This window comes from Phlebotomus argentipes, unplaced genomic scaffold, assembly GCF_947086385.1.
Source record: "Phlebotomus argentipes unplaced genomic scaffold, Phlebotomus argentipes genome assembly contig_5, whole genome shotgun sequence".
NCBI classification, from domain to species: Eukaryota; Metazoa; Arthropoda; class Insecta; order Diptera; family Psychodidae; genus Phlebotomus; species Phlebotomus argentipes.
Window position 1 is genome coordinate 13,435,470 of NW_026776165.1, and position 26,150 is coordinate 13,461,619.

General features: G+C 37.4%; 2 protein-coding genes across 4 annotated transcripts; one reads left to right on the forward strand and one right to left on the reverse strand.

The window, feature by feature from the left end:
* Window positions 1–1,416: 1,416 nt before the first annotated feature.
* LOC132255749 (peritrophin-44-like) lies at window positions 1,417–8,081 on the reverse strand. 2 transcript variants are annotated; one of them, XM_059751893.1, is made up of 3 exons: window positions 7,955–8,081; window positions 2,134–2,323; window positions 1,417–2,067 (listed from the first exon to the last, which is right to left on the reverse strand). In XM_059751893.1, exons 1-3 carry the CDS (start codon window positions 8,079–8,081, stop codon window positions 1,773–1,775), a joined length of 612 nt encoding a protein of 203 aa, XP_059607876.1. In that variant the 3' UTR covers window positions 1,417–1,772. The 2 variants fall into 2 exon arrangements, with proteins under 2 accessions (XP_059607876.1, XP_059607877.1); XM_059751894.1 differs by lacking the exon at window positions 7,955–8,081 and adding an exon at window positions 2,388–2,711.
* Window positions 7,995–25,633, forward strand: LOC132255744 (pantothenate kinase 3). 2 transcript variants are annotated; one of them, XM_059751888.1, is made up of 4 exons: window positions 7,995–8,242; window positions 17,609–17,787; window positions 18,474–18,766; window positions 22,202–25,633. In XM_059751888.1, the coding sequence occupies exons 1-4, from the start codon at window positions 8,212–8,214 to the stop codon at window positions 22,845–22,847; spliced, it is 1,149 nt and encodes a 382-aa protein (XP_059607871.1). In that variant the 5' UTR covers window positions 7,995–8,211; the 3' UTR covers window positions 22,848–25,633. The 2 variants fall into 2 exon arrangements, with proteins under 2 accessions (XP_059607871.1, XP_059607870.1); XM_059751887.1 differs by lacking the exon at window positions 7,995–8,242 and adding an exon at window positions 14,964–16,074.
* Window positions 25,634–26,150: the final 517 nt, after the last annotated feature.

Consider the following 26,150-nt stretch of genomic DNA (forward strand, 5'->3'; position numbering starts at 1 on the left):
AGGAAAAATAATCCAACATAAAAGTTTCTTCGTTTCGGAGATATTTAGAAAAAAGTGGTAAAAAACCCGGTGAATTTTTTACCTAGTGGTTCACAAAAGATCATTTTTGACCAACAAGGAGTGATCTAAAACACTCACAATGTTTTACAAAGTAGTAGGTAATTTCAATAGCTATCATTTGAGCCTATTTTGAGGAAAATCAGTGGAAAATTGGGCGAGATATGAGCACATAAGTGCGGCAAAGTGGGTGAAAATAGTGGAAAATGGAAAATAGGCTCTAAAAGGAAAACTTGAGGGTCTAGAGAAAAAAGGAAGGTACCGTTGAAAAGCTGATGACTCAAGGAATCAGAAAATCCACACTTCAAAAAAGGGCAGAAAAGTGTTGCACAGTGGAATGAGCCATAATTGTGGAGAAAATCAGATTGTGTGAAGGCGCCAAAAGTTGATCTGCAGACCAAAATTCTGAAGGGAATCTGACGGGACCGAGCCGAGATGGTATGAGCAAAAGGCTGTGTTTTCACCATAAGCAGTGAAAACAAGGGGAAAGTCACTCGCAAGTTGAGACCATTGACTTTGTGATTATTCAATCATTTTTTCGATTATTTCTGATTGTTGCTCAAATTTTGATTATTTCATACAAAATTCTGATTATTTTCTGAATATTTAATTAAGATTTGATTTTTTTAAAATATTTTTTGATTTTTTCTTAATATTTCATTAAAAATTGATTATTTTTTATTCAAAATTTAAATTTTTTCAACTTTACTTTGAAAAAAAAAAAAATTATTCTTTGATAATTTTTTACGTTTGATTATTTTGCAATTTTACTTGGGAAAATATTTAATTTTTATTATTATTTTCAGAATTTGATTATTGAGATTTATATGCGTTATTTTACTTGGGAATTTTTTTGATTATTTTTTTTTACAAAATATGATTCGTTTTCAAAATTTACTTGAGAAAATATTCTTTTTTTTTATTTTTTCATTCAATATTTGGTTATTTTGATTTTTTTGTCATTTTATTTGGGAAAATAATAATTTTTATTTGAGAAAATATTCTTTTTTTGCCTATTTAATACAGTATTTGCTTATTTTGATTTTTTTTTGTGATTTAAACTCGGGAAAATAATCTTTTTTGATTATTTATTCAATATTAGATTTTTTTTTCTTCAATTTTAGTTGAGAAAATTCAATAATTTTCCAAGATAATTATAATAGCCGCAATAGACACCCAGTTTTCTTGAACGCCATTATATTTCTTCTGCCTCTTACTATATACAACGCCCCTGGTGGCCAACATTCCCAACAATAATTAACATCATCAATGTATATTGTAGCCCCACTTTCCCCTATAACTAAACATCACGGCCGTGACAACAAACACGGTTGTAAAATGGTCAAACCTGGTCAAACTCATCACAACATTATCTAATCAGACAATTTTTTTTTTTGTTATCACATCTGAGATTTGTACTTCATCTTTTAATCCGCCTTCTTGATTTCCCCTTTTTTACCAAAGACAAAACAGAGAGTCATGGATTTACTGTCAATTTGTCATGAAATGAGACGCACATATAACAATCTCCTCCCTTTATTTCATAAACACAGGGAACATGATAGAGGACAAGATAATTGCCAGCAATACATGTCAATATTTTGGGACCAACAAAATGAATTGTTGCGTGGAAATCATGATTGATAAGCTGAGCTCGACAAGGGAGAGAGTTAATGGTGTGATTGATGAGAGAGAGAGAGACTCTGTGGTCTGCCTCAAGCGACTGGTGGAGCTGGGACGGCGTCAGCATATGGGGAGGCCACTGCTGGCACTTCCGGATCAACAGGTGGCGCAGGATCTGTGGGTCCTGACGTGCAGTCCACGTACTCAGGATAGGTGCATGTCTGATTCTCAGGATTGAAGTACAAGTCGTCGGAACACACACCAGGATGACCCACGCCGGCACTGCAGTAGTACCAAGCGCCACAGGATGAGGGATTGTCCACGAAGGTGCCGTCGGCAACACCTGCGCACGGTGACTCCGAGCAGAAGTCTCCAGGATAAGTGCACCTGTGATGAAGGACAATCATTGCAGATTTCCTGCACAAAAACTCACGCCTCTCGCTGAATACGTACCAAATGTTCACAGGATCGAACCAGAGATCGTAGGGACATGTGCCTGGTAAGCCAACCTCTCCTCTGCACAGGTAGTATCCGTAGCAGGATGTGGGATCGGCGACGAAACTGTCATCTGCCTGACCGACGCAGACCACATCATTGGCACTCGTGAATCCCACGAGGCAAATTGCCAGAACTAGAAGGATGTCTGGGAGAAGAAAAATTCACGTCAGTGAGGCTGTGATTACAGGAAAACTCCAAGGAAGTCTTACTCTTCATGGTTAGAGAAATTGAGTGAGTGCTTCAGGTGAAATTTCGCGATTTACTGATGTGTTTTTGAGTTGTTCATATTTTTTAAGGCACCCAGAGGTGCGCTTTATCTGCAAAAAAAAATCACCCCGAAAGAGGCTTACGACCAAAGAATGTTAATCTTCTGGCCAGCGAGAGTGTGATAAGATGAAGTCCCTTCATTCCGGTCAACTGATATGAGTCTCGAGCTGACGTTGTCTTCCGGTAAAGTGTCTAAAGAGCGGCGTATTTTCCGCAGAAAATGTAATATGTCGAAATGATTTAATGGTTTTAATCAATTTGAACAGCGGAATGATGAAAATGGCACATGTTTCTTGGGAGAAGAAAGAAAAGCAGAGCTTAAATCGACGGGTGCCGTGAAGACTATCAAAAGTCAGCAATTTGAAGTTTGTGAGATGATTTTGCTTTGAAATTTTACTAATTTTTCCATAAACTCTCTTTTATCTTTCAGTAAATTGATAAAATTGCTCAATTCTATTTTTATGCAGAATTTCCCATGTTTTTCCACTGTTATTTGTTTGAAATATTAACTAAAATACGAAAAATTAATAGACAAATTGGGAAAATTTGCTACAAAAAGACGATTTTTTATGGTTTTTATGTACTTTTTTTCCAAAAAGTTTGTAAAAATCAACTTTTTACATTTTTCCTGCCCATTATTTTCCCAAGAAAAAATTGAAAAATAATCAAATTATGATTTTAATAATGAAAAGAAGATTATTTTCTCAACTAAGATTGCAAAGAAAAATCAAAATATTATCAAATTCTGGAATTAAATAGTCACAAAATGAATATTTTCTCAAACAAAAATTGAAAAATAATTGAAAAAAAATCTTATTTTCCCAAATAAAATGACAAAAAATAAAAAAAACCAAATATTGAATGAAAAAAATTAAAAAATTAATATTTTCTCAAGAAAATTTTGAAAAATAATCATATTTTGAATTAAATAATCAAAAAATTGATTATATTTTCCAAAGAAAAGTTAAGAAAGCAAACAAATTTTGATTGTTTTCCAATGTAAAATTGAAAAATAATCAAATTCTAAAAAAAATATTGAAAAAAAAAAGATTTTTTTCCATCAATAATAATCAATGAATCAGAATATTCACAATTATTCAATTATATATTCAAAATTTGATTACATATATTTAGAAAATAATCAAAAAATAATCAAATTCTTATAAAATATTCAGAAAATTATCAGAATTTTCTACAAAATAATCAAAATTTGTATAAAATAATTAATTTTTAAAAGAAATATTTAGAAATTAATAAAAAAATGTACAAAAAATCAAAATTTGTATAAAATAATTAATTTTTAATGAAATAATCAGGAAATAATAGAGAAATATTAAAAAAAAATAATCAAATTTTAATGAAATATTGAGAAAATAATCAAAATTTGTATAAAAAAAATAATTTTTAAAAGAAATATTTAGAAATGAATAAAAAAAATGTACAAAAAATCAAAATTTGTATAAAATAATTAATTTTTAATGAAATAATCAGGAAATAATAGAGAAATATTAAAAAAAATAATCAAATTTTAATGAAATATTGAGAAAATAATCAAAATTTGTATAAAAAAAATAATTTTTAAAAGAAATATTTAGAAATGAATAAAAAAAATGTACAAAAAATCAAAATTTGTATAAAATAATTAATTTTTAATGAAATAATCAGGAAATAATAGAGAAATATTAAAAAAAATAATCAAATTTTAATGAAATATTGAGAAAATAATCAAAATTTGTATAAAAAAAATAATTTTTAAAAGAAATATTTAGAAATGAATAAAAAAAATGTACAAAAAATCAAAATTTGTATAAAATAATTAATTTTGAATGAAATATTCAGGAAATAATTAAGAAATATCCAAAAAAATAATCAAATTTCAATAAAATATTGAGAAAATAATCAAAATTTGAGTAAAAATCACGAAATAATCGAGGAAAAAGATTGAATAATCACAAAGTTAATGGTCTCAATTTGCGCTAGTGATTAGCCCCTTGGGCGTAAACTATCAAAAGTCGACTTTTCATACTTTTCAACGCAACATTGAGAAATTTTTTAAGAAAAATCGTATTTCTTTAATTTTTGCCGATGAAAGACATTAAGATCAATCCAAACAGACATAAGACGTCAATTATCAAAAAACTACTTTTAATCGTCTTCGATTCACCCGTCGAAATTGAAAGTGATTTAACATTTAGAGAGCACAAACTTATTCAAAGCATTGTGACGAACTTGAAAATTAAATGAACTCGCGTATTTCGTAAGTGAAGAAAATTATAAGTATATATAAAAAAAACTCCCAAAATATCAACCTTGTCCTAAATTTCACATATACTAAACTCTAAGGGCGACCTTCTGATTGGAAAAACAATTGTTAGTTTAGGTGAATATGAAACGTATAAGAAATATAAATTGTGAGTTTTCAATCAACTGATCAAATGTTGCTCACTTTAACAGCAGAAGATCATGGTTTTGTACACAACACAGAGTTAGTGTGACCCTATTTTGCAGTGATCTTACCTATAAATACGTGAAATAACGACAAGTGTTATCACTAGTCAAGTGATAAGAGACAAGTTGAAAGGAAATAATATCAATTTTGAAAATGAAGATCCTCATCACACTTTTCGTCCTTATTGCCACAGCGGCTGTTCTTCCAGCTGAAGGAGCAGCAGCAGCTGGTCAAACCCGAGTCGTGCCAGAATTCCCAAATTGGACAGAACTCCTTGGAGACTTTACGTGTACGGATGCCGGAGATACACTCTCAAAAATCGCCGAACTTGTTGTCTTACTCGTGTATCTGTTACTTGGCGGTACTCCTTAGATTTTTGAAAATTGGACAATCAAATAAATATCTGCATTTTAAATATCTTTCTTTAGATTTTCTTTTAATTCAGCACTTTTGTCGACTGAATCTCGACGAGTGCCTCGAAAACTATAAAAAGTCAAAATTGCCATTTTTCAGCAAAGCGAGTTCAAAATTTTTACATTAAAACAGCTGCGAAATTTGCCAAATTTACTTCAAAATACTCAAAATGCCTTCAAATCGTTCGTTAAAGTGAAAATATTGCTCTGTATTTTTTATTTTGTAAATGTTTTATTGGTTTATTTATTGAAATTTTTCACTAAAATGTGGCAAAATTAATAGAAAATCTGAAAATATTACTTTTCAAAGTCAATTTTTAATGGTTTTTGAGTCGATTTTATACAAAAAATCAACTTTTCATACTTCAATTGAACTTTTTCTTAATGTTTTCAAGTGAAAAAATTTAAAAGATATGAGAAATATTCATTAAAAGTCTTGAAAAACATTTTAGAATAATTCTGAAAATCTACAAATATTTTCTTTAAAGACGTTTTATGCGTTTGTCTTCAATTTTTGAGACATTTTTCTTATGGGAAAATTCTTCAGCGTAAACAATGAAAATTTGACTTTTCATTCGCAAAACATGACAATTTTTTTCTCCATTTGTGCTTTTTAGATAAATAAGATTTTTTGCTATTGTCTCATAAGATAGAAATCTTAAAATTCTTGTACAGAAAGAACAAATAAAAATGAAGAGGGTGAATACAGAGAACACATGGTTCTACATGGTAGAAAAACCAACCCTGGTAAACATCATGTGTAGAGGTTTCCGTCAGGAAATCGTACTCAATGCAACAGGGATCTTACACGTGAAGAGAGATTGCTTCATTAAAACGCAGTCTCTCACTCTACGTGCCACCATCTTCATGGAGATGCAGGCGAATTACGTATTCAACCGTGCTATACCGTTCCCAGAAGTCAACACTGCAGAGTTCAAGCAACAGAAGCCAATCATCTTGGACTCATCAGCCATCATCAAGCGGACTGAAGACATCTTCAAGACGCCGAAGCAGGACAAACCACACGGGACATTCCCCTCTGCCAGAGGATGCGAGAAGCCGTACAAACTGCACCTGTCGCGGGCCCAGGATGTTCAGGAAGAACATTCTTAGACAACGCCCAAAACATTGTCTTGGGCAACGCGGCAGTCACATTAAAATAGTAACCCAATTATTGTCAGCACTTTTGTAATGAGAGCGACCTAAATTTGAAATAAGTCGCGAATAGGGGGAAACTAATAATAAGCTGTTTCAAATAAAATTCCCTTTATAAGACGGGTGTAGACACTGAATAAATCAGATAGCAATTAGCAGTCAAGTAAATTGTTTTCTTACTGTGATCATCACCACCCCTGAGGAAAAACCACTCCGAGAGGCTCCACACCGAAGCAGCCATCGAGATTTCATCAGTAAGTGGAAAAACGCTGTCTCACGAACGACTGAATCGCCAAGTAACTCCAAGTCAAGTGAAACAAGGCTGATCAGTCTCCCAAGAGTCATCTCAAAACCAGAAGATTACGGCTCCTGGACAGTGACTGCGAGAGTTTTCTTCTTCTTCATCTCACGCCAAGTCCACTGAGGGCATTTCTGCCTCAAGCTCTGTGGATTTGATCAAAGGCGGAGGGAAATCCTTACTAGAGATCCCTGAAGAGGAACAGCAAACTCCGCGCACTGTCGCCAAAAGAGTAGGGGAATAATCTGACGAGATTTTAGATTATTCTCCCCCTCTATGTGGGTTCCAGTACAACCCCTTGGCTGGAAACTACAAAAAAGCTTTTCAAAAATAACATAAGACGAAAACTATGATAAATCGACTTTTCATAGTTTTCCATTCACCCGTCGATCTGTAAACAGACAAATGAAGATTAGAGATTCTCAGCAAGGATTGCTCAATAGTGCAGAATGGACGAACCAATTCTGCTGTTTCAACCGGAATATTAAAAGAATATCCAAGAATTGATGGAAATATAAGTGAAAATCCAGTGAAATACGCCTAGGCGCTCCCTCCGAGGCGCTACCCATCCCCGGATCTAGGGTCCACGGGTTTCCTGAAGTGTCCGAAGAACTTTTCACCCCATTTCATTGGGGGTGGTCCAAGGATTGGGGTGGTTTGGGCCCGAAGAAGCAGAAGAAGACCTCGGGAGAAGTGCTTAAGGCCAGGATTCAGAAAGGGTATCGAGGCCAGAAATCCCAATTATGCTCAGGAGGCTTCACTTAAGCCCTATGAAGGAGTTTATGGGCATTGGGCCTCCCGCCAAAACGCAGAGGAGCCATATTGGAATATTATGTTATGCAGGGCAAAGACCTTTAACAGTGTTGTCCACGGAGGACCGAGGCGGGGTGTGGCGACGGTAAATGGTCTCTGGGCTCAAATTGAAGAATCCTTATGATTTTCTGAATTTTCCGACTGTTTTTCACTGAGATATAGTGAAAATTCCCAAGTGGAGCTATAATTATTGCCCACGCTGTAGAATTTTTTAAGGAAATCAAGAAGAATAGAAACCACTTTTCTCCAACATGAGCAATTCTCGTATTATCTGAATTTTCTGATTATATTTCTCGCAACAATATCAGCAAATCGTTTGAAAAATCGTTTCAAAATTCATTTGAAAAATCTTTCTTTAAGTTTGTCAACGTTGACGCATACTTTCCCGCGAGAGGCGCCACCGTCGGACGTCAAGCACGTTGTGTGTTGGTGTTTTTCTCTGGCATTCAATGGAGACTTGTGCATTGAGAAATCCTTGATTTCTCATCTTTGCATCACATATAATCATCACAACTCTGTCTAGATATGTGCATGAAGGTGCCCCACGGGTGATATCAACAGTGGCAACAGTGAATCAGTGGGGAAATCACGAGGAAAGTGAGTCAGCAAGAGAGCGTGTGTCTGACAAAACGAGAGAAATGGCTTCTGGAGTACGCAAAATTCGCAAAGGTAAATTTTTTCTTATCCACACTGCGGAATAGGTCAAGAGTGTGGGTGGTCAGTCACTTCTCACGACACACACATGGAGATATTTGGGGAATTTATTGCACCTCCAACAACGATTGATTGAAGCATTTCTTCTCAATCAGGCTTTGCTTATCAGCGCGTGTTTCTGTCAGGAATCTCAAGCACCTGGGCATCTCCCACTCTCTCTGTCCGTCCGGAGAGTGGCAGAAAGGGGGATGAAGGCAAAGTCTCACAAGGCGGATGTTTGCTCGTGCTGAACTCACCGGCTGGCCAGATAATCTTCGTCACTGACGCGCGCGCGTCATCCACGTCCAAGTGGCTGAAACCGGCTCAAAGTTCGCAAAAGCTGGATTATTTGGGAGTGTAGATTAAAGCCAGATTGGATTCCAGCCCACCTCGAGACACTGTCGGCTGAGGAAATGCGCTGGTTAATTGAACATTTCCGCTGAGATTTCTTTTCCCGCCTTTCGAGGTCACTTGCCTTTTTGCACTTTTTTCAACGAGGGTTGCTCAAGTGAGAAATGAACGAATCATTTCAACTGTTTCAGCTGGAATATTGAAGAATATCCGGGAATGGATGTGGAAGTGTGGATTTTCTGATTCCTTGAGTCATCAGCTTTTCAACGGTGCCTCCCTTTTTTCCCTAGACCATCAAGTTCGTCCTTTTTGAGCCTATTTTCCATTTTCCCCTATTTTCACCCACTTTGCCGCACTTATGTACTCATATCTCGCCAAATTTTCCACGGATTTTCCTCAAATTAGGCTCAAATGATAGCTATTGAAATTACCTACTACTTTGTAAAACATTGTGAGTATTTTAGATCACTCCTTGTTGGTCAAAAATGATCCTTTGTGAACCACTAGGTAAAAAATTCACCGGGTTTTTTACCACTTTTTTCTAAATATCTCCGAAACGAAGAAACTTTTATGTTGGATTATTTTTCCTATGTGTAGAGCACTTCAGGGGATGCATTTCCCCGCATACATGCCAAAGTGATATTTCTTCTCTATCTGCCGGAAAAACGAGGTTTTTCCTCGACAAGTTTTGCTTTTTTATGCTACGCGCACCCGCTAAAAAATTGAAAGAAGGTACATTTTGCTGTCTACGCACTCATTTTGATGATGATAATGCTTAGATGTTAAAACAAAAGAGAAAAAAGGCCAATATCTCGACTTTTTAGCTATTTTACGTATTTTTTTTGGAAGTGGGAAGAAAGACAGAATGTTTTGAAAACATATTTCTCAAGATTACTGAGATTTTTCCAGTAGAAAAGTCGCTAGAGTTTCAGAAAATGAGTTGTAAAGCATTAAAACTTTTCTTCTGATGTCATGGAAATTAAGCAATTGCGACCATTGCCATTGATCTGAAGAGGGCTGAAGAGAAGCCACTTACCCAAGTAACACAGTGAGTTTCAAATAGTCTTCTATTCGACTATCTAGCAACCTTTCGCATTTATATACCAAAATCGAGAAGTGCTACAGAAAGGTGACCAAAAATTGGTCGATTCTGGGTCATATTGAACACTCACACGACTCAATTCCGACCAAAAACTATAGCATACACGATCACCTCTGAAGTTGACACTCGGACTCTGTTCGGCCACCGATTTGGGCGCTTAAGCGCGAACGAAATGTGTCTTTGGCATTTTAGAATCATTTTATCATCCGAATATTGGCTTTTCATCTTGGAAAATGAAAGGATTTTTTTCGGGGTCGATCGAAATCGATACTAGAGACTCTAATTAATTGCATATTAAGGCTTTAAGGGAGTTTCAGAGAAAAAAACAATTGAGAAATGTAGATTTTCTTTCCGGAACCACGAACAGTGACTGAATTCTTGTGCTTAAAAGCATTTAGAGATAATAAATAAATATATTCTGACATTTATTATCTTCAAAGAGATTGAAAATCATGAAAAACTAGAAAGAATTCCTCAAAAAATATCGATTGTGTGCCGATGTTATCGTCCAATCGATTGATATATCGAGGAATTATCTGAATCGAATATATCGAGGAATTATTACCTGAGGAACACCAGTGGTGTTCCTCAGGGCTCCATCCTGGGACCCATTTTGTTTTCCCTGTACATTAATGAGTTGCCGCAGTGTCTCAGATACTGCGGTTATCACTTATATGCAGATGATTTGCAGATCTATTGCTTCGGGGACCCTCATTCCCCCGAATTTGCTTTTGAGGCAATGAACGATGATCTTCGCCGGGTCACTCAGTGGGCATCGCCTAGTAGACGTCCTGTCCCATCTCCGCTTTATCTCTCGGATGAAGTCATTCCTTTCTCTGATCGAATCAAGAATTTGGGCGTCATTTTCAATAGTTCACTGACTTGGTCAGTGACCATGTCTCTGAGATCTGCAGGAAGGTCTTTCTTACATTGCGTACGTTGCGACGCCTCCAATATTTCACACCCAGTGGCACTCAGACTCCTGTTGGTCCGAGCGCTTATAGTTCCCTTTTTCACCTATGGAGCGGAGCTCTTCTTCTGCGCTAGCATGGAGACCCGTGATCGCTTGAAAAAGGCATTTAATTCCTGTCTGAGATATGTCCATGATTTGCGGAGATTTGATCATGTATCTCCTTATGAGAGCACGATACTGGGCACGCCAGTCTTGAGCTATATTGAAGATAGAGCCGTCGATTTTATTTCGCGGCTACTTCTTATGAGCCGGCCTGGATATCTTGTGGAGCTCTTGGCTGCCGGATCGTCTGTCAGGGGTCTTCCTCTCTCAGTGTGCCGAGATCGAGGAGTCGCATTCTCCACAATTCACTCTTTGTTGAGGGAATTGTCCTTTGGAACATGTTGCCGCGTGAGTGGAAGAGGGAGCTGATATTCCAAAGTACCGTCACAGCTCCTCGCATATAAGTTTGCACTTTAAACTTCTTTGTTTTTTTTTTATATAACTTCATTTGTATCCGAGAGGACACCTTGTCCTATTGTCACACTAATAAATATCTAAAAATTATGTTTTGAACACGACATTTGAACGTTTTGCAATTCCCTGTTTTAGCGCTTCTTCAGAACTCTAATATTGCTCTTGCTAACTTCATTGACCCTCTTTATGCCGCAATCGTTTAGTCCTGCATTAAATTTGATGCAGCATTAATTAGATATTAGATAGATAGATGTATTGAGGAGAAGATCGTTCATGAGAATGCCTGCAATAATATCAATTACATGATTGGGCAGTTGATGAGACATCATGTTGATGACACTGGTGTTACTTGGGTTGTGCGCGTCACACAACAGTTGGACATTTGGAGGTTTGCAAAAGAGAAACCGCAGGTCATCCGCTGACGATTCTCGTGCATTGGCACATGTGGAGAATCGCACAATTTCTCCTTCGCACCCAGCGATGATGATGATGGCGCATGAGAGAAAAAATGATTGGGCAAAAATGACGCTTTGTTGAAGATCGCACAACTCGCGAAGGTGTTTATCCATCAATTAAGCCTGCGACGACGATGCTCATGAGTGTTTGCACACAGAGTGTTACAAAACACATTGCGCGCGGCCTATAAATAGTCAGTTTCTTCTCAATGGGGAACAGCAGGAGAGTTTGTGGTGCGTCTCTCGCTGGAATATTTGAGAATCGAGCGCGCACGATGACCAATGAATGGATCGTGGGGAGAAACAGTTGTTGAAAGTTTTCGTTTGTCGCGTGTTTCTGCGCGAGTGTGTACGCGAATCGCCCCACTATCGGATGACACTCTGGTTTCGACCTCTCTCAAGTCAGCGTCCGTTTCGCGATGAGAATTCACTCGATGCGCGCACGCTTTTTGTTGGTAGGGGAGAGTGGGGCAGATTGGGCGGACAGTGCGGTTTTTATCCGAGCTCCATGAAAGACCGAGGAATGAAACCATCGCGTAATCAAAGGTCTCTGAAGGCTTCCAAAATCAAATAATCGATTATTTGACTAAAATAATCAAAAAATTAATATTTTCTCAAATAAAATTGAAAAAAATTCCAATTCAACAAAAAAAATTATCCAAAAAGAATTCTTTTCCAGAGTAAAGTTGAAAAAAAACACAAATTTTGAATAAAATAATCAGAAAAAGAAAGTTTTCCAAAATAAAATTGCAAAATAATCAAATATTGAATAAAATAATAACCAAAAAAATTAATATTTCCTAAAGTAATATTGCAAAAAAAAAATCAAATTCGCAAATAAAATATTTAAAAAAAATTATTATTTTCAAAAGTAATGTAACAAAGAAAAAAATCAAAATAATCAAATTCTGAACTAAATAATTTAAAAAAAAAAATGAATTTTTTCTCAAGTAAAATTGAAAAATATTCAAAATTTGAATTAAAATCACAAATAATTTAAAAATAATCAGAATTTGTATAAAATAAACAATTTTTTATTAAATATTCATAAAAGAATCAACAATATTTAAAAAAAAAATCAAGTTTTAATCAAATATTCAGAAAATAATTTAAAAATATCAAAATTTTTATATTAAATAATCGGTTTTTAATAAAATATTCAGAAAATAATCAAAAATATTCAAAAAATAATCAAATTTTAATCAAATATTCAGAAAATAATTTAAAAATAATCAGAATTTGTATTAAATAATCGATTTTTAATAAAATATTCAAAAAATAATCAAATTTTAATCAAATATTCAGAAAATAATTTAAAAATAATCAGAATTTGTATTAAATAATCAATTTTTAATAAAATATTCAGAAAATAATCAAAAATATTCAAAAAATAATCAAATTTTAATCAAATATTCAGAGAATAATTTAAAAATAATCAGAATTTCGTATTAAATAATCGATTTTTAATAAAATATTCAGTAAGAAATAAAAAAAATTATCAAAATTTTGTATGAAATAATCAACATTTGAATAATAATCACAAATAATCTTAAAAATGATTAAATAATCATAAAGTTAATGGTCTCAACTTGCGAGTGACTTCCCCCTTGCATAATAGGCTCTGTGAAAAATCTAAGTGGTTTTTGCAGATAAAATATTAATGTCATGCAAAAGAAATGGGACAGATTGAGACAAAGTGAATTTCAAGTCAATCATCATCAGTCAATATCACGGAAAAATTAGGTTATTTGTCAATTTTAGACAATTATCGCTAAAGAAATGATTTTCTATTGTTCATCATTGTTTTGGCTAATACAGCTCAAATCATGAGAAAATACAAGAATAAAACCCCGGGAAGAAGATCACTCTTCACAACATTGTAAGAATAACAAACCAATAATATGAACTGAGTTTTCTGCCGTTTTCTCGGGGAGGTCGACAGTAAAGTCGGCGACAGCCGCAATCTGTTCAATCACTTCCAGTAATTGAAAATGTTGAAAACAAAAAGTAAGGGTGCAAAAGTAAGACGTCAAAGATCCGCCAATCTAACAAAGTTCTCCAGAGAAAGAGAAAAGGGTGGAGAAAAGATTAAAGAAAAGAAAAAAACTGTTGAAGTCACGAAGAAAAGAAGAAAGAAGGAGAAGAATTGAAGTTTGAGTTTTTTTGTTTGTTTTATTTGTTTGCAAATTTTTGCTTCATTATTAGGCAATTATCTTCTCAAAAAGGAGTGCTAACTTTCCTTATTTCACCGTTCTTCTTAACGGTTGATGTTATCCCTTATGCGGATCAGGTTAAAAACCTTGGTATTGTCTTTAATTCGACGCTATCCTGGTCTGATCATGCCACTTTCTTTTGCCGCAAGGTCAACTATTCTCTTTACGTCCTCAGACGCTATCGGGACATCACGCCCTACGACACTCGGTTGCTTCTCGTGCGAGCGCTAATCATGCCTTTCTTTTCCTATGGAACAGAGCTTTTCTTCCTGGCGGATAGTCCGTCGGCTGACTGTAGTATTTAACAATTGTGTCAGGCGCGTCTGCGGACTGGGTCGCCGTGATCATATTTCTGCCCACACGGATGTGCTGGTGGGCTGCAGCCTGTCCTCCTTCGTGCAAATGCGAGCCCTAACTTTCTTAGATCGTCTTTCCATCAGCGGCTGCCCTGGATATCTGGCTTCACTCTTGACGAGGGGTGGTTCGACCAGGTTCCGGGGACTTTTTGTTCCTCGAGCTGAGAGAGAGAGCATAAGACTTTTTTTTCGTACCCTCTTTGTCCGGGGGGTTTCGCTTTACAATGTCCTCCCGCGTGAGGCGCGCGAGACCGTGGGGGGCATCAGGAAGCACTTTCAGGCTGCTGATCTGATCAGTGACTCATCCTGACTGATAGCTAAACGTTTTAAAGTTTCATTTCTTTTTCTTTTCTTTTTTTCTCTTTTCTCACTTATCTGTATTAATGTTCTTACTCTTTGTCGATTCTTAGTTTCTATTTTTCCACTTTTTCTTTTCTCTCTAATTAGCAAATTGTATGAGGGTTAGGCTCTAAGTTTTGCTCAAATAATAATAAATTGAAATTGAAAAATTATTGATTAATTAGACTAAAAATATATACTGTCCAAATGTGCCCCAAAATCGTCCCAATCCTGTCCCACTGTGGGGCAGATTGGGACACTATGCTTCGAAATAGGAAAACTCATTCTGTAGAAAATCCTTGCATTTTCCAAACCCGGAATAAAGTGGCCTTTTGAAGCTCTTATATTAGCAAGAGAACTCAATAGACCGAATAGGATTTTCCTCCAAGATTTCATCTTTTTTGTAAAATTCACTCGAAGTCAATACTAAAATCTGTGTCCCAATCTGCCCCACTCTCCCCTATTTGGAAACCACACAAAAGTGCGAAAAACCGAGCGACGAATCGTTGGTGATCGTCAGTTTGGCAAGAACTTTCCATGTGGCAGCATCGCGAGTGAAATTTGTGCTGGATTTGTGTGTTGTTGTTGATCGTGCAGAAAATATAAGTTACAACAATTCCTTTTTCTTTCTGACTTTGGAGGCGCGCGCGTGATTTTTGCCACTCGACAAACGGAAAAGTCCGTGTGAAAACGTCCATATAGACACTTGTTGCCAGCTGCAAAAGAAAGTAAAAAGAGGACGGTTTCATAACTGTGTGTGCGATCACAGAGTCTGGATTTTTCTTCACTCCAGCGAGCGCGCGCGCGAATGAATTTAATAAAGAGTGTGTATATATATGGTTATTGATGTGATGTGTGGAGGTTGAAGAAAAAGTGCCAAATTGCGATAAGATTGTGCTGGACAAGCTATATTTTTGTCGCTGAGTCCAAATTTTACACCTCTTCGATTCAATGCAACACTAAAAGACGCACAGACAGAGAGAGAGAGAGAGAGAGTGAGAAATGAAGAAATACTTGTGAATGATTGCAAGTTATACTCTTTCAAATAGCCTGTAAATTAACTGAGTGTTCAAGAAGAAGAACAAGAAAAAAACTCAAGATAGAGTTTTCCGGGAAGCATTTTTCCACTGAAGCGCGCGCACGCTGTGAGATGAGAATTCAATGAGTAAAGTGCACAAAACGATAGAGTGACAAACTCCAAACCCGATAACCTTCTGATTGGCGCGACTTGCGCACGTTTTGTGGCATTCGAGAGATCTCGGGCGATCGATTGATCAGAGTGCCTGAAGCCCTCAGTTTGGCATGATCTGCGGCCAGTGAGCGATAGAGAGTGTGTGAAGAGGTTCGTGATTGTTCCAGGAGCCGAGATGCCATTGAGGCCCAGAGTGAGGTGCTTGGTGAGGAGGACGCGCAGGGAGAGACGGCGAAGGGGCAAGAGTGTGGCGGCCGGTGGGTGGTTGCCTGAGTATCTGGAGATTGTGGAGGACAAGGAGACACTGAGAGACACCAAAGAGGAGGATGATTTTGGAGAGAAGGACTCAGGCTTCGAGGATTGGGAGTTGTGTAAGAGAAAATATTGACTAACGGCGGATTTAATTCCATTTTTTCAGTTTTAAGGTTAATTTGAAGGTTTTTGTGAGTCTTTCTCAAGAATACTTTGACAGACTTTTAGAGCGATTGCAGACTTGCGGTTGATCTACCCTTTGCACACAAAGAGTTAATGCTAGAAGATTCTTAGGGAGTTTTAAGGTCACAATTTAGTTGTTAAATGCTGTCATTTCTGTTGCTATGAATGTATTCTGTCCTTATGGAAAAATATCGGTGAATTCACGCACATGCAATCATGCAATCACGACGTGAACGAAACGTGTGTCACGGATGCGTGGCATGTGAGTTAAACCTCATTCACAGTATCTGTCTGTGGCCTTAAACTGTCTAATGTAAGTCGAATTCCAACCAAATCCTGCCCAATTGGTATCCCTGAAGATATTGTGGCGGGAATGCCATTGTCATGGCGGCCTTCTCCTCCTGATGAGATTCTCGCTGTTAGGATTAATTGACAACAGAGGCAGCAATGAGGGTGACGCGGTGAAAATCGCGATTCAGTCTTCAGAACTTCACTAAGTATCCTCTAGAGACCGCTAAAACGCGGATTATCCCTTGATAAATCGAAGGATTATCCAGTATTTTTGGGATTTCCAATGGCAGCGCACTGAAATTCGTCGAAACATTTGACAGAATGATTTTCTAGGCTGTTAAAATCATTAAATTCTGCGAATCTTTCATTTTTTTTGACAACATAAACATATGAATTGACAGCTGACAGTGACAGGTACAAACTTGCGCTAGTGTCGACAAAGAAGAATAACCTCTCTAAGTCAAGCGCTCGATTCGAGGATAACCCACAAGTCTGTAATCGCTCTTAGATGATCACAACTGTGTTTAGAGGCAGTTTCCAAGTCCAGAAACTCTTCAAATTCAATGTGAATTCTGCCAAAAGGCAGATTAATTGAGTGTTAAGTTCATTGAGTGCCCAAAACTTCGTCCTTCATACAATTATAACCCCGTTTTCCTTTAGGAAGTTGCTGTTTTTTTGTGGGGAAAATTTTCGCGAGATCACGACATGATCTCATGTTTTTCGAGCACTCATATATGAACACTCCCAGACATAAACACTTCACTATCGCTCATATTTAATACGAAAACCCGATAATGCCATGAGACAAGCAATTGAGCACTTTTTTTTCCCCACATTTTGCGCGGTGCTGAGAAAAAAGTCGCGGGTGGACTTAAGGTCAAAGGCACTTTTCCCGCACGGGGTGAAATCTTATGCAATTTTGTCGGATGATTTTGCACGAAAAGTTGCCGTGGAGTGCGATTTAAAGAGAGAGAGAGAGACTCTGGGGCGAAATAGGTCGAAGGTTGATTGAATTGCGTTAATTGCGTGTGTTTGTGTGTGTGTTTGACAATTATTGCTTAAGCAAGGGAATTTTTAATGAGTTCAATTGATGAATAGGGAAATATAAAGGTGGGCAAAGAGAAGTTGGAGTGTAATAAACATGGGTTTTTTTTTCCTTCTCTCTCTCTCTCTGTGTAGCCATGCCGTGGTTTGGAATGGACATTGGTGGAACACTGACGAAATTGGTGTACTTCGAACCGAAGGACATTACACCCGATGAATTGGATCAGGAGGCGGAGATCTTGAGGAATATTCGACGATATCTCACAAAGCATTCGGCGTACGGCAAGACTGGACATCGTGATGCGCATTTGCAGGTAAAGAACTTCTTCAGAAGCAGAATTAAATGCAAAAATATGATGAAAAAGGACTCAAAATCAGTAAAATATCAAATAAATGGCTAAATTGTGGTGTGAAAAAGACGAAAAAAAGGGAAAATAAGTGAAAAAAATTTGCCACGAGCTGGATTCGAACTCATGACGACACAGTTTGCGAAGGAAAAGGACGCGAAATTGCAATTTTAACAGATTTAAAGCGTGTAAAAAGAATGTTAGGGGAAAAACTTTGTGAAATAAATGCAAATCCGAGCGTCAAATGGCGTAATTGGAAATAATTCTTCTTCTCAAAGAGTTTTAGGTGAAGATTGAGGTAAAAATGCTGATATAAAGTGATAAAGTGAATAAAAATAATCATCAAAATTGAAAGAGAAGTGAAAAACAGTGAAAAAAAAACGCAACTGACGGAGAATCGAACCCGCGACACTTTAAGATCTTATGCTAAATTCTCTTATGTGGAAGATTTTCGCTAGAATTTGTGCAAAAAATCTTTCTGTCAATGATGATTTCGATAAAATTCAAGCTTGAATTGGAAATTATGGGAATATTTTGTAATTATTCGAAAGAATATTCCAGGAATGGATGGAATAGATGGAATGGAAAGGAATAGATGGAATATATGGGGAATTCGGTTGCTCAGCGTGGTGATTTTTTTTACCTTTCGCCAGATGGATAATGTGGAGATTCGCGGACGCCGCGGATCGTTGCACTTCATTCGCTTCCCCACGTCTGAGATGGGAAACTTCCTGACGCTGGCCAGAGCCAAGGGCATGGCGCAGCTGGTGACGACGGTGTGCGCCACTGGCGGCGGTGCCTTCAAATTTGAGCGGGACTTCAAGGAGCAGGTGAACATGAAGTTGGCCAAATTCGACGAACTGGACGCCCTGATCAAGGGCATCCTGTTCACGGATCTGCACAATCTCAATGAGTGCTACTACTGGGAAAATGCCTCGGATATCACGTGAGTGTCTCCTGAAATGCCCCCTGTTTTGTCTCTGTGTGTTTGTGTGTGTGAGATTAACTCTGTTGAGCCTCTTGTGTTTGACGCGTGAAACAAAACACTCAATCAAAAATCTTGAACGAAGAAATCTCAGGTCATAAAAGCACGTCAATTTGAATTGAATGCCTTTGGAGTGTGTGTGTTGTGTGTGTTGGCTTCTTTTGTGATGTAAATTGCGAGGGAAATTCATGCTTAATGTGTTGTATATTTCCATAAATATTCACGTGTTGCTGTCGCGCGAATATTTATTTAAAACACACTCTCGGAACTTCCTCGCGAATTTGTGAAATTGAGCAATTTTCACAAAACTTTTCTGCCATTCTTGCGCTTTTTGTCTCTCCTTTTTTATGTCTCTCTCTTGACGCCTTAGTTCGTTTAATTAGCAATTGATGGAATGATGTTGGAATCATAAAAGGAGGTTTATGTCGCACTTTAATTGCCCCATTGTTGGCTCAACAATGAGAGTCATTATGGTTGAAGATCAATGGTGAAAAGTGTTATTGAGTGAAATAAGGGGCTTATTTGAAGGTCATTCAAATGCTCCGCCTACTTTGAAGCCCCGCCTCTTAAACTTGATATGATTTTTGCTGAAATTTACATAGCAAAATCAACTTAAATTGATTCAGAGTGTCTTAATATGGTGAAGAAGACCATTTTTTTCGCGTCTGTAGTTTCGTCCGCCATTTTGAACACATCTAAAACACACTTTCATCATTTGTTCAGCCTCCAGAGCACGGATTGGGCTCAAATTCTAGTATTATTTAGAATGAATAAGAACGATTACAGACTTGCTGATGATCCACGGGAGGATAAGCGCGAATAATCCCTCGATATATCGAAGGTTCAGCCGATTTTTCAGGGGTTCGCGACGGCAGCGCGCTCGTGCGAAAATGCACCGAAACATTGCACGACTTAGGAAAGGCGCAAAATGGCCGAATCTCTTGCAAATGATTTCCTGAGTTATTAAAATCATTCAATTCTTCTGCGAGTCATCAATTTTCGCAATTTTAACGTAAAATTTCACTCTTTTGACGTATGCAAATTAACTGACAGCTGAACACACCAAACACAGTGTCACTAGTGTCGACAAAGAAGAATAATCTCTGAGTGTGTAAAGGTGCAGATCAACCACGAATTATCGCTGATCTGTCCTTTACACACTACAGGCTCATCCACGGAAGATTGATCCGAGTGCGCGCCGATTCGTACATAAGCGGCAAGTCTGTAATCGCTATAAGGAGATTTGAATCACAGAAAGAAAAAATTAGTAAGATTTTGTTAAATTTTGTAAAAAATTTCTGAAATCGTATGGGAAAATTACGAACATGCTAGTAAAAATGTCTTCCGGGTAAATATTTGTCAGATTTTGTAAATTTTTTTTTACAAAATCATCTAATTGACACATTTTACCAAATCTGCTCGTAATAATTTGTAAGTTTTCGTCAAAATTTGTGCTTGCAATTTTTACCTGCTGTTTGTAATCCTTTGTGATCCTTCTAATTGGTTTACATATTTTCGTATTTTTTTGTAAGATCTTCTTGGGTTTGTAATTTTTTGGGTTAATATAAAAACGGTGTTTGATTTTTTGACATCTATATTTAAAAAAAAATCAATTAAAATACATTTTGACCTTAAATTTTAACATTTTTTCCCTTATTTACTATCTATTCGCCTCATTTGCCTATATATTTACACAGAAAACGATCAAAGTTAAGAAAACATGAATCACTGAACTTAATTTCCTGACTAAGAGACTTTCTGACCGCGCAGTTTTTGAAAATCTGTTAATTTATACTTGAAATATGTTTGAATTCTTATTTATAAACTCACATCTTTGAAGATGAGCACACAAATTCATCCCTCTTTGTAACCTCGATGACTTATGACACACTGTAGAGTTGTCCTGGACAATACGCCTGGTTGAATTCCATCCACACGAAGTGTGAAAATGCGGAAAAGTCTTTTCCTAAACAGAAAAAATTCCATGATTGTAAAACGATGAAATTCACGAATTGATAAGTAGAAAACACTTACCAAATATTGTCTGGTGCACAGACGCACAATTCAACACTTGAAGACGCACATGAAGTACATTTTCACTACTTTTCCGCGGTGAAAACTGCATTTTTTGATGAATTACGGCACTTTTCACGACACGAATGCGTTCTGTTCCACCATTTTTTGACAAATTGAGCTGCCACCGAAGCAAAAGAGACAAATATACTAAATACAGTAGCGAAAATTAGGTTAGGACACTTATGAAATTTTGGCCATTTTTCCTTTTGGTGCTAAAAATTCGATATTTCTTTCAATTTTCGAGACAACTACCTTAAGACAAAAAATAATGAGAATTTAATGATCTTTCAAAAGGCGTTGAGATCATGACGATATTTCAATTCGGGGCTGAGATATTGCAAAATGCAGAGAGATATGCGTATAAGGATAGGGAAAATTACGTTAGGACACTGCTTATGTATTTTTCTCAAAATCCTTGTTATAATCATAAAACTGCCTCGGATAATCACATTAACTCATGAGTTTGGAGTGTCTTAAAGACATTTTCATCATAGAGCGCCTTGATTTGGACTTTTCAAATTGCTTTTGTATGTTTTAAGCTATCATTTAACGTTTTTTATGCATTTCTTAATTTCTTACGCACAATCGCGGCCCAAATCCTGTTCACAAGTTGTCTATGAAGTGTAAAAAAGGACTTCAAGTCAATCGTCCAAGAACAATCAAGTAGCCGTGAAAATTACAGCATTTTGTTCTTTAGAAAAGTGTGATTTTTAGTCAATTTCTTATTATAGGGTTCAGAAAATCGGTAATTTCTTATTGATGCTCGGCAGGAAAATGGTTCTAATTGCGTTTGCACATTGTCTAGGATACAAGGGTTCCATAATGTGGTGAATGGTGCACATGCCATGACACAAAATCTAGCATTGTGGCTATTATTGCATGAAAAGATATTCCAAATAACTAATATTCATTGATCAATCAAAATTGTCCAGAAATTTCATCCAACGATGCGCAATACGAACTTTACACAAAACCAGGATAACTAAGGTGTCATAAAAGGCACGCATAGAAGCAAAGTTTTCAGTACTTCATTGATTAGTCCTTAATTTAGTGAATTTTAAAATCTATTTGTCTCTTTCGCACTTGCAACTGTGATCACTGATGGGTGGTAAAAGTTCGTAAAAGTTTGTAAAAATTTATTATATTTCGTAAAAATGTCCGGTTTTTAACGAAAAATCACCTCTTTTTACATACTTTTTGTAGGTTTTTGTGAAAAAAAAACAATTACTATCGTGTTTAACAAGCTTTTTCACTATTTCAACTATTTTTTTCTTTCTGTGATCTAACTCCATTTTTCTTCGTATTGTTGGACTTTTGCAGGAGGAGTGCGAAGAAGCGATACGACTTCTCCACACCCTATCCCTTCATCCTCGTGAACGTGGGCTCTGGCGTGAGTGTGCTGACGGTGCGTGGCCCAGATGACTATCGTCGGATATCCGGCACGAGTCTGGGCGGCGGCACATTCCTGGGCCTGTGCTGTCTACTCACCGGCTGTCAGACCTTCGAGGAGGCCATCCAGCTGGCGACGGAGGGTGACCACAAGAGGGTGGATAAGCTGGTGAAGGACATCTATGGCGGTGACTATGAGCGCTTCGGGCTGCCGGGTGACCTCGTGGCCGCCAGCTTTGGTCAGATGAACTCACGCGAGCGACGCGCGAGTGTGTCAAAGGAGGATCTGGCCAATGCCACGCTGGTCACCATCACGAACAACATTGGCTCGATCGCGAGAATGTGCGCGAGCAATGAAAAGATCGATCGGGTGGTGTTCGTGGGCAATTTCTTGCGCGTAAATCCCATCTCAATGAAGCTGCTGGCCTTCGCGATGGACTACTGGAGTCATGGTACACTGAAGGCGCTCTTCCTCGAGCACGAGGGCTACTTTGGGGCCGTGGGGTGCTTGCTGCAGTTCAATGGGGAGCTGATGAGTGGCTCCTTTGCCAATGACACCAATGAAGTGTCAGAATGAGACTGTGAATTTTACATAAAAAAAAATCTTTGTTCAAAAAACAATTCCTTCTCCACAGCGCAGAAATTCTCTCTCCTTCGCGGCTTCATGAAAAAAAAAACAGAAAACAAAACAAAAAAACACTCAGGATTTTTGATTTAATTTTGAGCCCACAGAAAATGCTCAGAGAATTGCACAAAAAGAAAGAAAGAAAGAAGGAAAAGCTGTGTGTGGAGAGAAAAGAGTGGAAAAAAGAATAATAATGTTTCCAGTGCGTGAGTGATGAAAATGATGGGATATTTATCAAAAAAAAGTTCTTTAGGTGAATAAGGATGAGGCGCATAGAATTATTTCTCTGTTTTCTTTTTTTTTTATTTTCTATTGTAATATCGATTATCGGTGAGAATCGTGGATTTGCTCAAGTGGTGGGAAGAATGGGTTGAATGAACTTCAGCAGGAAAATATCAAGGAATGAGGAGGAATGGATGGGAATGAGAAGGAATGGATCAAATTAAAAATCAAAAACACAAGGAATATTCGGAATTTTAATGGAATGAAAAGGAACGTGAACAAGAGAGATATTTGAATTCTTGAAATTCACATGAATTGAAAGATATGTTGAAGATTCAGTGCAAATCTCCCAGATGAGAAGATGAAAAAGTCGCGGGTTCGATTCTCCTTTAGTTGTGATTTTTTCACAACTTTTTTTTCACTTTTCTTTCCTTTTTCCAGTATTTTTCTTCACTCTATCGCTTTATATCGGCATTTTTCCCTCAATTTTCGCAAAAAAAAAACTCATTATAACACTAAATATAATTTCAGTAGGGATGTTTCATCCTTCAGTATGCTGACGATGTGGTTGTGTGGGCATTGAGAGCTCCAGTGCGCAGGTTATTGAGAACAAACTCAGCATGGCTTGTGACTGCCTGGAACGTTTTTACGATGATCTGGGCCTTGAGCTCTCGCCTTGAGAGAAAGTGGTGAATGTTCACCTTGGAGACATCACTGTTCCGCAATCACAATCATTCAGATATCTGGGGATAATCTTTGATCGAAAGTGTCTGTGGGGGCCACACAGCAGACGATATCGTTAAGCGTAGTGCGCTGAGAATTAACTTCTTAAGGGCGATTGCTGGAACGTCATAGGGCGCACACCCGAGACAAATGTTGATTTTGTATAAAACCACTATTCGTACTATTTTGGAATACGGGTGCTTTGCATTTGCAGGGGCGGCGCAATGTCACCTCATTAAACTATATAGAAAGAATTCAATGGAAGGCGTTACGTCTGGTGTTTGGTTTGATGAGAAGCACTCACACTGGAGCGGTGGAGGTTCTCAGCGGTGTTATGCCCCTTCGCGTGAGACACAACTTCCTCATAGAACGATTCGTGGCACGATCCTTGCGAGTACAGTCGGATCTGTGGGTCTCTATGACCCAAATAGAGTCAAGGCAGCCGGCTAACAGAATTGGCGGCATTGTGCGTGCTATGGTTGCCCTGGGAGTTAGGGAACCAGATATCAGCGGGGGCGATTTAGCAATTCGCATTCAGAAGAAAGCGGAGGAAACGTGGCAGACGCAGTGGGATGACGGGGAACTGGGGAGGCTATGCCACTCCATTATTCCCACAGTTATTGATGCCCCTTGGTCTAGGGAAGAAATTGTGATGGGCAGTCGAATAATGAGTAACCATTACAGGCTTAATTTTCACCTTGCCAGGATCAATATCGTCCAGAATCCTTTGTGTGAACAATGTAATACGTATTGTGATGTGGACCATATGTTGTACATGTGCCAGGGAACGCAGCAGAGGGAAGATGCGAGCTTGTGGTAGCTAGCGGAGGTATAAATAACTCGCGAGACGCGTGCGCGTCGGCATTGGAAAGAAATGGGGGTGAGTTGTTTAGATCGCTGGCAAAATTCTGCAAGCGAAACGGAGTGGAGTTGTAGGGAGGTTGGTTGAGTGGCGTCCGGGAGCGGGCTGGTTGTCCTGTCTTCGGACGGTATGATTGGCTCGCTCCTGGAGCCGGAGGAGTGTAGGATGTCGAGGGAGTGTGCGAGTGGTTTTACTCGGCCCGAAATGGACTCAGCGAGTCCAGGGCCTGAGGGGATGGAGGTGGGCTTAAAATGAAAAAAAAATAATAAGAATAATAATAATTTCAGTAATAAAATACCACTTTTTTCATCATCTAACATTCTTTTTGACGCTTTAATGTCCTTTCTCGGACTTGAAACTTCCCCAAAGAATTCTTTTTAATAATTCGCGCACACAATGACTTCCTGTCGTATTCCCGGACCAGAAAAGAGAGGAATTTGAGTGCGAAAAGAAAGCTTTCCAGCTTTATCAGCTGATAAAGTGAAGGAAAGTAACTGAAAAAGGAAGGAAAAGTGAAAAAAAATCACAACTGAAGGAGAATCGAACCCGCGACTTTACGAATTTGCACAGGAATTTGTGCAACAATCTTTCTATCTAAGTCGATTTCGAATATAATTTTTTTCGAAGAATGAATGGAATGGAATGGATTGTGGAATGTATAAGAAAATCGGTGGAATGGAAATCACTTTTCTCTAACTTGAGCCAATCCTCGGTGAGAATATATTATTTCTTACGAATAAAAATCCTTTGGCGTGATGCATAAATTAGATCAAATATTTTTTCTTAATTCACAACACTATTTTGTAAGTTCGTTCTTCACAAACTGTTTTTTTTTTTTGTCTTTTCTTTTGTAATGGGACAGCTTTTTATATTACTGTTTTTTACTTGTGATGAAAAAGCCTAGATTTGTGCGTAATTTCACACACACAGAGAAAGAAAAGATGTTTGAAGATGATTCCTTGTAATTTGGATATTTATTTTACAAATAAATATTACATGTTTTTTCCCTTTTGTTATCACGAAAGAAGGCAATGTTTTTTTTTCTTTCTACTGTCATTGGCTGCTTTCTGACACGAAGGTGACAGAGAGAGTGACACAGAACAGCCGCCTTGGATCGCTTCTTTTGTTGCTATTCATCAACAATGCTGGAGAAGATTGGCTTCGAGGCTGCGTCTTTTCATGTATGCTAAAGATGATTCGATTTAAAACCGCTGTTTTTGGACATTTTCTCTCATCATAACCTCAAATTATATAATTAAGAGATTTTCAAAAGATTTTCAGATCACAAAAACATCTCTTATGATTTGCCAATGTTCCTAAAATTTTTGATTCATAGTAAAAACTGCCAAGAAAGTTGTCTAAAATATGCATTTTTTAAGTTTAAATGATTTTTTTGAGGTTATGTTCAATCTTAGCACAATTTGCTGTGTTTCTTGGCATCAAAGGAT